This window comes from Acanthopagrus latus, chromosome 19, assembly GCF_904848185.1.
Source record: "Acanthopagrus latus isolate v.2019 chromosome 19, fAcaLat1.1, whole genome shotgun sequence".
Taxonomy (NCBI): Eukaryota; Metazoa; Chordata; class Actinopteri; order Spariformes; family Sparidae; genus Acanthopagrus; species Acanthopagrus latus.
The window spans coordinates 9499048-9510797 of NC_051057.1; the positions used below are offsets into that span (position 1 = coordinate 9499048).

The 11750-nt window shown below is 42.7% G+C and overlaps 2 protein-coding genes across 6 annotated transcripts; both read right to left on the reverse strand.

Annotated features, from left to right (window-relative positions):
* Positions 1 to 184: 184 nt before the first annotated feature.
* On the reverse strand, positions 185 to 9550 carry LOC119008228 (homeodomain-interacting protein kinase 1-like). 5 transcript variants are annotated; one of them, XR_005071360.1, is made up of 17 exons: positions 9267 to 9550; positions 9079 to 9176; positions 7375 to 7585; positions 6925 to 7116; positions 6647 to 6828; positions 6406 to 6529; positions 5835 to 5945; positions 5657 to 5734; positions 5427 to 5575; positions 5095 to 5298; positions 4800 to 4964; positions 4486 to 4580; positions 1264 to 1430; positions 992 to 1129; positions 777 to 888; positions 391 to 560; positions 185 to 286 (listed from the first exon to the last, which is right to left on the reverse strand). XR_005071360.1 is itself a non-coding variant. In XM_037078287.1 (14 exons), exons 3-13 carry the CDS (start codon positions 7567 to 7569, stop codon positions 4276 to 4278), a joined length of 1620 nt encoding a protein of 539 aa, XP_036934182.1. In that variant the 5' UTR covers positions 7570 to 7585; positions 9079 to 9176; positions 9267 to 9550; the 3' UTR covers positions 3011 to 3374; positions 4262 to 4275. The 5 variants fall into 5 exon arrangements, 4 of the variants coding, with proteins under 4 accessions (XP_036934182.1, XP_036934181.1, XP_036934180.1 ...); XM_037078287.1 differs by lacking the exons at positions 185 to 286; positions 391 to 560; positions 777 to 888; positions 992 to 1129; positions 1264 to 1430 and adding exons at positions 3011 to 3374; positions 4262 to 4400; XM_037078286.1 differs by lacking the exons at positions 185 to 286; positions 391 to 560; positions 777 to 888; positions 992 to 1129; positions 1264 to 1430 and adding exons at positions 3011 to 3371; positions 4259 to 4400.
* On the reverse strand, positions 1562 to 4149 carry LOC119008230 (homeodomain-interacting protein kinase 1-like). The gene is made up of 9 exons (XM_037078289.1): positions 3961 to 4149; positions 3683 to 3864; positions 3442 to 3565; positions 2880 to 2990; positions 2672 to 2749; positions 2442 to 2590; positions 2111 to 2314; positions 1830 to 1980; positions 1562 to 1610 (listed from the first exon to the last, which is right to left on the reverse strand). The coding sequence occupies exons 1-8, from the start codon at positions 4141 to 4143 to the stop codon at positions 1932 to 1934; spliced, it is 1080 nt and encodes a 359-aa protein (XP_036934184.1). The 5' UTR covers positions 4144 to 4149; the 3' UTR covers positions 1562 to 1610; positions 1830 to 1931.
* Positions 9551 to 11750: the final 2200 nt, after the last annotated feature.

Sequence of the window (11750 nt, forward strand, 5' to 3'; positions counted from 1 at the left end):
AACTATCTATATATCAGTCTGTACATACATCTCTACATCACTCAAGACATCAATCTATACATCTATCTTAAAATCTATCAATACATCAGTTTATATATTTATTTAAACATCTATCTGTACATCAATCTACACGTCCACGGATCCATCTGCATGACATCACAGAAGTCCACCATGTGGAGAGGAGGGCAGCTGATGCTCTGCACTGGGTGGACTTGGTGGAGGATCAAGCTGCTCCATCACTGGGTGATGCTCCACATCCTCTGATTGGCTGGACTCGGTGTGAGTCCTGCAGAGGAGGACAGAGATGTGACTGCTGGTTCAAGAACATGCAGTCAGGAGGTGGGCGGGGCTTACAATGTACTCCTGTGGCAGGTGATACATATCACTCACGTGCACGGTCACTGGAGCTTGTGTGTGTGGCAGCAGCACCACAGCTGTCCGCTGATGTGAGCTGTGACAGGACCGGGACCGTCTGCGGGGACGTGGTTCCTCCACAGCTCTCTGTGAGGTCGAGGCCTCCATCACAGCTGCCCGTGAAGTGGAGGACACCACTGACGCTGCTACACCAACAAACAAAAACACAGATCAGTATTCCCAAACTTTAAAAAACCTTTAAAATAAGATACCTCTTCTTACATCTGCAGCAAAATACATCTGAATACTAATATCAGATCATTGACAGTCACTTGAGAGTCAAACACTTCACTTCTGTTCTGCAGTGATGTATGTGGTGATGTAAACATGTCTGAGTTGTGTGTGAGCAGTGTGTACTGTACAGTGTGTAGTTTTGGCTGACAGAGCAGTCGGGGTGTCTCTGGGCGTGGAGCTCTCTCTCTCTGTCGGCCTGTTGGTAATATATGGCTGCTCCTCCGCTGACAGTGACTTCCACTGTGGACAGATGGACAACACACTATTTGTCAGCACACAGGTTCTCATTAATGGTATCAATCACTGTAAATTGATTGTTAGTAGCACTGACTGTAACACTTACTCTCTGTCTCAGGACCTTCCAACAGCAGCATGCTCTCAGCAGCCGGAGGCTGACCCAGGATCAGGCTCATAGTCACAGTCCTTATTCGATGAAGTGAAGCCTGAACTTCCTGAGGTCTTGTTAAAGTAAGTCCTGCCACTGAACATGAACAATACACACACACACACAAATCCTGTTATAGTAATGAATCATGTATCTGTAATTAGATTTGGTGAGCTGAACTATTTTTTTGTCTGAGAAACAGCTATCGTGACTAGAGGAAGACATCTCACCTGACTTTGCCCCCCCTCCCGCCTTCCAGCGACAGCATGTTCTCAGCTGTCGCAGGCCGGACCATCAACAGATGGAACACATGGCATGAACGTCTTTCTCAACCAGGAGAAGACACGTCGGAGGACATTCCTCTTCTTCCCTGGCTCCTTCTTTGCCCCAATGTTTTCTGGAAATAAAATGACAATAAAGACTGCAGCCGTACTCCAAAATGCACAACAGTTCAGACACAAGTAGAGGTGACTGTTACTTACCACATGAGCCCGAGGCTTCACATATTGGTGTCTCCATGCCACTTTCAACATGGGTCACTAAGGACACTGACACCTCGTACAGGCCAGACTGAAAACTGAAAACACAACAAAAGACCTAGTTAGACTGTCACTCCTGTTTTTGTCATTATATCATAAAGCTGCAACAAGGAACTTTTCATTTTTGTTGTTTCTGAGGCTCCTGCAGACCAAACCTCCTGAAGCAAAGATCTTGATCTAGCTTTCGTGTGGATTTGATGTGGAAGTGAGTGAAAAACAAAGGCAAAAGGTTCTGGTACTATTTTTCATCATCTCACCTGACTGCACTCTCCTGATCTCCCAGCACCGTGCGCTGGGCTGTCGCAGGCCGAACCAGAATCACACCTGATGGCAGAAATGTGGGAGATGGAGTGCAGTCCTCACTCGAGAACGGAGAAGTGAAAGCTGAGCATCCAGTAAGACCTGCCACTGAACACGCACAATTATCCTGTTATTGTCATGACATCTTCAAGAATTGTGTCTCTGCTATTATTTCTGGCGATCTGGACCATTTTCTCATCTGAGAAATGGGTGTCATGACTAAAGGAAGGCATCTCACCTGACTTTGCTCCCCTGACCGTCCAGCAGCAGTGTGTTATCAGCCGTCGCAGGACGAACCAGGATCACACCTGCTGGTGGACTGTAACAAGCAAGACTGGAAGGGGGCGCTGTCGTAAGACAAGCGGGGCGTCTTTTACTCATGACTGCCGCCTTTGGTCTCATCATCTTACGCTGGCTGGTATCAGACTTCTCTGCCACATTGCTACAAAAAGACATAGTTGCTGTTACACCGATGTCCCAGAAACACGACAGGACACTGATCAAATGATAAATCATCACTAACTAACAAATCACCACCTACAGGACTCACATCTCACACACACACTTACTTTGGGTAGTCTTTGGTGATAAATGCATGAGTGAGGACTTGACAGGGAGCGATCCTCTCATCCTCACCCGTCTTCAGCATGGCCTTCAGGAGCTCGATGCACTGCTCTCGCTCTGCGGCCTCAGCTTCATTATTTTCCTCAAGACGCATCTAGTTGAGGAAACAACGGTCATTTCCAGCATCGTTGAAGACAATCAGTCATAGTGACAAAGAAAGTTACTTCACACTTACTATTTTGAGATCGTCCAGAGACTGGAGCTTGTGGTGCTTGACACTGCTGAGGTGACATTTGAAATACTCAAAAGATGTCTGAAAGAAAGTGTTTGTATCAATGATCCTCAGAATCATTCTGAATGATCGACTCTTAAATGTTGGGAAATGTCAACAAGAAATAAAAGATGATAAAAGATTAAAGGTAAGAGAAGGTTTACTGTGGTACCTTGAGCTCCCAGCTGTTTGACTCAGTCCAGTTAAAGTACTTCTTTGTCTGGAGACCAGTACTGAGAACAAGGTCTTCTGGCTGACCTATGAGACCAGTGATGCTCTGCAGCTGGAGATTAAACACAGCATTACATCAGTATTGTTCTCAGGAGGGCAAAGTAATGAATCGACATATCCGAATGGCCAGTTCTCGTCGGTTGGTTCGGTTCAAGCACGAGGAGTGAGATTGGCCAATCAGAGGCAAAGTAGGGCAGGTCATTCTTTCACAACATGCTAATGCTAACACCTCCCATTGTAGCTAAGGTACAAAGTTCTTTGAACCACTAAACATCAGATTACTTCCTTCAATCACACTGAAAGTCAATTCAGAGCATTTTTTCATCTGTTTGAAAGATGGTTTCGCTATGTTTCTCTATGTTATCTAAATTTCCTTTCGATTCCCAGCTTTAGATGACTCAGTATTGTACATGGAGCACTAATTAGAGCAAAACCACAAGCACAAGTGAAGACACACAAGTATGAGTGACTGACAAACTGTCTGAATAAAGTAAGTGACTTACAATTTCATACTCGGAGCGTCCACTGAACGGTAGTTTGCCGCAGATCATTATGAACATCAGACAGCCCAGGGACCACATGTCAATGGCCTCAGAAAATGGACAGCCCAACATGATTTCTGGAGACCTGAACATGGAGGAGAAACATCACACAGGATGTTTACACCATAAGACTTGGGAAGGGAGCAATACATGCTAAACTACTAACTCACTGCAGTGTAATAATAAAAATAATGACGCCTACCTGAATGCTAGAGGTTGCAGGCGCTTGCCCTGGCTGGCTTCTGATCTGGACATGGCAACACCGAAGTCAATGAGCTTGACTCTGAAGGGTCGTGTTTGGTGATTCTCCATCATAATGTTGTGGAGGTGCAGGTCAGCATGGATCACCCCGATCCCCTTCAGCGCCTCAAATGCTGTCCCCATCTGAAAGTACAAGGTCAGTAAGAATGTACCAAAGCCTAAAAGTGACAGAGTGCTCAGTGCTTTGCTTTCCATCTGCCGGGCTGATGGAGGTCATACCTGCTGGATGATGCTTCTGATGTCACTCAGAAGCATCGGTGCAAAACTTGTCTTTCCAAGGTAGTCGCCTAGGGTGATATCCAACACCTCCAACACGATTGCCTTTCCATATCTGATTTGAAAGCAATCGAAGAACTCAACGATGTGTTGGTGGAGTTTCAGGCGCTTGAACCGTCTCAGCATGGAAACCTGGAGACACACGGCAAGTTTGACATTATTAGTTTTTTCGTCTGAGAAATAGCTATTGCAACCAGAGGAAGACATCTCACCTTACTTTGTCCCCCCCAACCTCCCCCCTCCAGTGACAGCATGTTCTCAGCTGTCGCAGGCCGGACCATCAACAGATGGAAGACATGGCCTGAACGTCTTTCTCAACCAGGAGAAGACACGTCGGAGGACATTCTTCTTCTTCCCTGGCTCCTTCTTTGCCTCCATGTTTTCTGGAAATATAATGACAATAAAGACTGTAGCCATACTCCAAAATGCACAACAGTTCAGACACAAGTAGAGGTGACTGTTACTTACCACATGAGCCCGAGGCTTCACATATTGGTGTCTCCATGCCACTTTCAACATCAGTCACTAAGGACACTGATGCCTCGTACAGGCCAGACTGAAAACTGTAAACACAACAAAAAAGCTAGTTAGACTGTCACTCCTGTTTTTGTCATCACATCATAAAGCTGCAACAAGGACATTTTCATTTTTGTTGTTTCTGAGGCTCCTGCAGACCAAACCTCCTGAAGCAAAGATCTTGATCTAGCTTTCGTGTGGATTTGATGTGGAAGTGAGTGAAAAACAAAGGCAAAAGGTTCTGGTACTATTTTTCATCATCTCACCTGACTGCACTCTCCTGATCTCCCAGCACCGTGCGCTGGGCTGTCGCAGGCCGAACCAGAATCACACCTGATGGTAGAAACGTGGGAGATGGAGTGCAGTCCTCACTCGAGAACGGAGAAGTGAAAGCTGAACATCCCGAGGTCTTGTCAATGTAAGACCTGCCACTGAACACGCACAATTATCCTGTTATTGTCATGACATCTTCAAGAATTGTGTCTCTGCTATTATTTCTGGCGATCTGAACCATTTTCTCATCTGAAAAATGGGTGTCATGACTAAAAGAAGGCATCTCACCTGACTTTGCTCCCCTGACCGTCCAGCAGCAGTGTGTTATCAGCCGTCGCAGGACGAACCAGGATCACACCTGCTGGTGGACTGTAACAAGCAAGACTGGAAGGGGGCGCTGTCGTAAGACAAGCGGGGCGTCTTTTACTCATGACTGCCGCCTTTGGTCTCATCATCTTACGCTGGCTGGTATCAGACTTCTCTGCCACATTGCTACAAAAAAGACATAGTTGCTGTTACACCGATGTCCCAGAAACACGACAGGACACTGATCAAATGATAAATCATCACTAACTAACAAATCACCACCTACAGGACTCACATCTCACACACACACTTACTTTGGGTAGTCTTTGGTGATAAATGCATGAGTGAGGACTTGACAGGGAGCGATCCTCTCATCCTCACCCGTCTTCAGCATGGCCTTCAGGAGCTCGATGCACTGCTCTCGCTCTGCGGCCTCAGCTTCATTATTTTCCTCAAGACGCATCTAGTTGAGGAAACAAGTGTCATTTCCAGCATCGTTGAAGACAATCAGTCATAGTGACAAAGAAAGTTACTTCACACTTACTATTTTGAGATCGTCCAGAGACTGGAGCTTGTGGTGCTTGACACTGCTGAGGTGACATTTGAAATACTCAAAAGATGTCTGAAAGAAAGTTCAAAGTGTTTGTATCAATGATCCTCAGAATCATTCTGAAATAAAAGATGATAAAAGATTAAAGGTCAGAGAAGGTTCACTGTGGTACCTTGAGCTCCCAGCTGTTTGACTCAGTCCAGTTAAAGTACTTCTTTGTCTGTAGACCAGTACTGAGAACAAGGTCTTCTGGCTGACCTATGAGACCAGCGATGCTCCGCAGCTGGAGATTAAACACAGAATTACATCAGTATTTTTCTCAGGAGGGCAAAGTAATGAATCGACATATCCGAATGGCCAGTTCTCGTCGGTTGGTTTGGTTCAAGCACGAGGAGTGAGATTGGCCAATCAGAGGCAAAGTAGGGCAGGTCATTCTTTCACAACATGCTAATGCTAACACCTCCCATCGTAGCTAAGGTACAAAGTTCTTTGAACCACAAAACCTCAGATTACTTCCTTCAAAGTCAATTTAAAGCATTTTTTAGAGCATTTTTTTCATCTGTTTGAACAAAACACCAAGATGGTTTCTCATTCACTATGTTATCTAAATTTCCTTTCGATTCCCAGCTTTAGATGACTCAGTATTGTACATGGAGCACTAATTAGAGCAAAACCACAAGCACAAGTGAAGACACACAAGTATGAGTGACTGACAAACTGTCTGAATAAAGTAAGTGACTTACAATTTCATACTCGGAGCGTCCACTGAACGGTAGTTTGCCGCAGATCATTATGAACATCAGACAGCCCAGGGACCACATGTCAATGGCCTCAGAAAATGGACAGCCCAACATGATTTCTGGAGACCTGAACATGGAGGAGAAACATCACACAGGATGTTTACACCATCAGACTTGGGAAGGGAGCAATACATGCTAAACTACTAACTCACTCCAGTGTAATAATAAAAATAATGACGCCTACCTGAATGCCAGTGGTTGCAGGCGCTTGCCCTGGCTGGCTTCTGATCTGGACATGGCAACACCGAAGTCAATGAGCTTGACTCTGAAGGGTCGTGTTTGGTGATTCTCCATCATAATGTTGTGGAGGTGCAGGTCAGCATGGATCACCCCGATCCCCTTCAGCGCCTCAAATGCTGTCCCCATCTGAAAGTACAAGGTCAGTAAGAATGTACCAAAGCCTAAAAGTGACAGAGTGCTCAGTGCTTTGCTTTCCATCTGCCGTGCTGATGGAGGTCATACCTGCTGGATGATGCTTCTGATGTCACTCAGAAGCATCGGCGCAAAACTTGTCTTTCCAAGGTAGTCGCCTAGGGTGATATCCAACACCTCCAACACGATTGCCTTTCCATATCTGGTTTGAAAGCAATCGATGAACTCAACGATGTTGTGTTGGTGGAGTTTCAGGCGCTTGAACCGTCTCAGCATGGAAACCTGGAGACACACGGCAAGTTTGACATTATTAGTTTTTCACAGTCAGTCAATGTGTTAACGTGTGACATCTTCATAATGCTTAAAACTTATTGTACAGATAATCAATATGTCTTTGTTAGCATAGCATAAAGTGACGTTTGTAGATAGCTTAAAGTAGCTAAAAGGAAAAGGAATTGCTTGTTTGCACGAGGCACTTACTGCACCTCTGACTATACAATATCTTTTACCACTGTGCACATCAAAATCAACAAGTCTCACCTCATTGACGGTGTCATTCTCGAAGCATTTAGGAATCTTCACAGCCACTGTCTGCTTGTTGTCCTTTTTCCGACATTTCAAAACCTTTCCGAAGTAGCCCTCTCCCAGAACTTCCAGGACCTCGTATCTGCTGGGGAGCTGGACGGGGTTCATCTCGGAAGATGAGGTGGAAGCCTTGGATACACTGGATCCCATGCTGTCTCTCAGAATACTGAAACAAAACAGGTGAAAAAAAAATAATTAAATGTTACTTTCATTCCCTTTGAAGGACCATAACAATGTTTCAGATACTGAGTATATATCACTTTTCCACCATCCTATGGTTTCTACCCCGTCAACGATTAGATGATACAAAACTTGTTAAACTGTCGCTTCAGGTCTTTACAAAGACAACTGTGTGTTCATGTCATATTCCATATTTCAGTGGTCATCTAATCGTCTGAGGTCTGAGCAAAATCAGGGGAATTTCCACTAAATGTTAATGATTTCTACAAGTATCTATAAATAAGAGATTTATATGAAAAACAGATGAAACCTGAATTCTCAGAGGAGGGTAATGCAGTGATAAATGTCCTAATTCAAGCTTATACATTCAAAAACCTGTCACTAGCTCATCAAATTCGATGCAGTGTTATGGTTATTAATACAAGTTCCTTCATTTATTATACAAGTTTATCAAGTAAAGTAAGTAGGCTTGTCCTCCAAGAGCACAATCATTTGCCCATTGACCATTGCTGTTCTGTGCTGTGCACAGCACCTAACCTGTCCGTACGTTACCGTCATTAAAAATCACGCAGTCAACAAGACGACCTCTCCAATATAAGCACACACAATAATCTGTTCTTCACGGCAGGTAAAACTGATGAAGCCAATATGTTGTTTATTCGTCGCAAGTCATGCGTCATGGAGGAGACGGTGGTATGGACGCAGGATGCCACTGTCATCTCTGCCCAACCTTTTCAATACCAACACGTCAAGTACAAGCTCTGAGCGCTGACTGAACACAGCAGTGAGAAGGCCTTCAAAAATACATAAATAAAACTGTGAACTTGAACTCTTTGTGACAACATATCCGGTTACACTTTCAGTTCAGGTTCAACAACTACAGCAGCTATCTCAGCTGTACACAGACAGACGGCACTGGTGTGTTTACACCTGCACCTTCTCCTCTCCCACAGTTCCATGTCTCCGTTTTTCAAAAAACGGCCGTTGCCATCTTTTTCCCTAAATGTTTGACCTTAAATATCTAAACATGTAATGCCTCAAACAAAAATAACAGTTTTTAAAAACCAATACACAACCATGAACATGTTTCCATGGTGCCCGAGACAAAAATTGTGTTTTTTCAAAAAACGGCCATTGCCATCTTTTTCCCTAAATGTTTGACCTTAAATATCTAAACATTTAACGCCTCAAACAAAAATAACAGTTTTTAAAAACCACTACACAACCATGAACACGTTCCTCACCTTTCGCGGGACTTTCAGCACATTCTTAACCTCTGAAAATCATTTTACACCGAGAAAACGTGGAGTGTGACCCAAAACTGACTTTCCGTGAAAGGCTAGCTAAAATGCTATCAATGGCCTTTCTGTAAATTCAATCATTTACCAAGAATATACGCACATTTCCAAACGAAACCCACTTCTACACGTGTCAGAAGGTGAATAAACACATTTGGTGTGATAATAAAATATGTCCTACCTGCAGAGACTCAGGACAGAAGCCGTTTCCCCCCAGGGGGTCAACCGGAGGCCACTTCTCCAGCAGTTAGAGACGGTCTACTTCTGGCAGTAGCTGTCCTAGAGCAAAGTAATCCAAAAGGTTTGTTTGCTAATAAAGTGCAGGTGGTCAGATATAATCCAAAAGGTTTGTCTGTGATGAAGCCTTACAGGTGTTCAGGTTAAATCCAGAAAAGGTTTGTAAGAGATGAAGTCTTCAAGTGATCAGATTTAATCCAAAAAAGATTTGTCTGAGATGAAGCCTTCCAGGTGAACAGGTATAATCCAAAATGTTTTGTTGAGTAGAAGTTTTCCAGTTGATCGGGTTTCCCAGATTACAACTTTCCAACAGTAAATCCGCAGTAGGTCAACTTGTCAAAGTTTAATGTGCGAATGAGAAATAAGTGAGAGCTGCAGCTTTTATAGCTTCGGTCAACGTTCTGTTTCCATGGCCTTCAGTGACGCGCGTGCGTACGTGCGTGCGTACGTGCGTGACCATGCAGGTTCTGTGCAGCAAATTAATGTTTTTAGTTTTCTTGTGTAAAATGTCATTCAAAATTCAAAAACATGTCATTCAAATGTGTCAATTGCTAACTACATTAATGCCAATAAAGTTTATTTGAATTGATAGATGTAAACTGTGGGATTGTTGTGTGAGCAGCAGGTGTTTCTACAACAGCTCCAGTTATAATCTTCAGTGTGTGGGGGTCTAAAATAATGAACCTTGTGGGCACAGATCAATAAATAAATTATAAACCAGAGAGAAAGACGGAGAGAGGCCTTTCCGTTTCTACGTCACTATGAAAAACAAGCAGAAAAAAAATTAATTAAATTAATGGCATTTCTTTTGTGCAAGCACATTTTTGCCACAAAAGTAGTTAGAGGGTTGTCATTTTGAGGAGGACACAAGGGTTAAGAGCGCAGTGCGCGTGATCGTGGGACGCCGATTATGTGGGTCTACGAGAGAAAAATCTACGGTGGCCGACAAGAGAAATCGCGCTGCAACGGCCAAACGCTGCAAATACATGAGCTATGCAGAAAAAAAGACACACAAAACACATGCAACAACAAAATGCTGCAAACAAAGAAAGGAAACAGAATCAAAACGACACAAACCCCAAAACACATGCAATAGAGAACTGCTGCATATTGGGTCAACATAAAGGAAATGTTAATCTTTCTGAACTGGTATTGTTATATAATTGTAAAAGACTACAACTAAATATTTACGTACCGTTTTATGTCGCTATTACATTTGTGGGGCAGTGAAAATCTTTATTGTAATAACTTCCCACAAATGTAATAATACAATGAATAATGGTCTTTGTTGTTTGTTTGCCTATAATATAACTGACCGCGTGGGTGCAAAATCCAGCTGCTGACTCTCCGCTCCGCTATCACACAGATTTTATTTTATTTTATTTTATTTATTTATTTATTTGCGTAAGAAAAATGCTTCTTGCTAACACTAGAAGGGCCTGAATTTCAACACTACTATAACGGCCATATGCGTCATTTTGACTGCTACCCTTTAATCTCTCATGTAAATACCCAACTGAGTGATGAATGCATTCATTGTGTCATGATATTTTAAAAAATAGAGAAATAAATAAAATAACACCAATATGTACATTTTAACACGTTTAATTACACATTTTTCAATATTCATATCATCGCAGGTAGTAACCGTAATTATTGCATATATTTACTCAAGATTTTAATAGACAAAACTCAGAACAAGAAAATTAACAATTAAAAGTAACTTATTTGATTATGAAACATTTTATTTTAACAGCCATTGCGATCACAGTCTACAGAGTACGTCCGCTCTCCTCGCACAGTTACCGCACGAGCTTGTGGCATTCCAAGTGTCCGAGGTTTGGTTCTGTTTGCAAGTCTCTCCATCAGGTGTTGTATGGAGCTCTGTTTCCTCGTCGAGATGTGTTTCCCCTGGTCCCGCCCCCATCCGAAATAACCCGACGGGTGAAGGAAGCGCGCGTTCACAAAAAGCTCGCCCCCGAGCTGTAGTGCTCGTACCACAGAGGCACTGTGGAGAGAGCAAAGGTCCAAAACTTCCTCTTTTTTTTTTTTTTTTTTTAGCGAGTTTTATCTTAAGATGTTGTATTGTAGAAGTGAAATCCAAATTTCATGACTGTCTAGTTATATTTTTTAAACTGGGACAACAGCACATATGTTTGTGGTTTTATGTCTTTATTAACACAACCAAGTATTGTTATTTCTATCAATAAAAAATATCATATTTGTGAGAGACTTTTCATTTCAAATATCATGGCCTTTGTTCACACATCTTTCAAATTCATACTCCTGTCTTCTTTCCCCACAACAGGTAAGTCCTGTGATTTTCAGGCTGATATCATTCAGTTTGACCATTTAAAACAGGGGACTACAGAAGCCAAGAACGGCCATAATATTAAATGAATTACTAAATGTTTAATTACTACAGAAGCTGAGAACGAACATGGATTTTTCTCTCTTTTTTATACACTGTTATCTTGTGATAACAACTTATCTCGTTATCTTGATATAGCAAAAGTTGTTTTCCTGTGATAACGAATTAATTGATTTCATTATCTCAATATAAAAAGGTTGTTTTCTCGTGATAATGAATTAATTTGTTTTATTATCTCGATATAA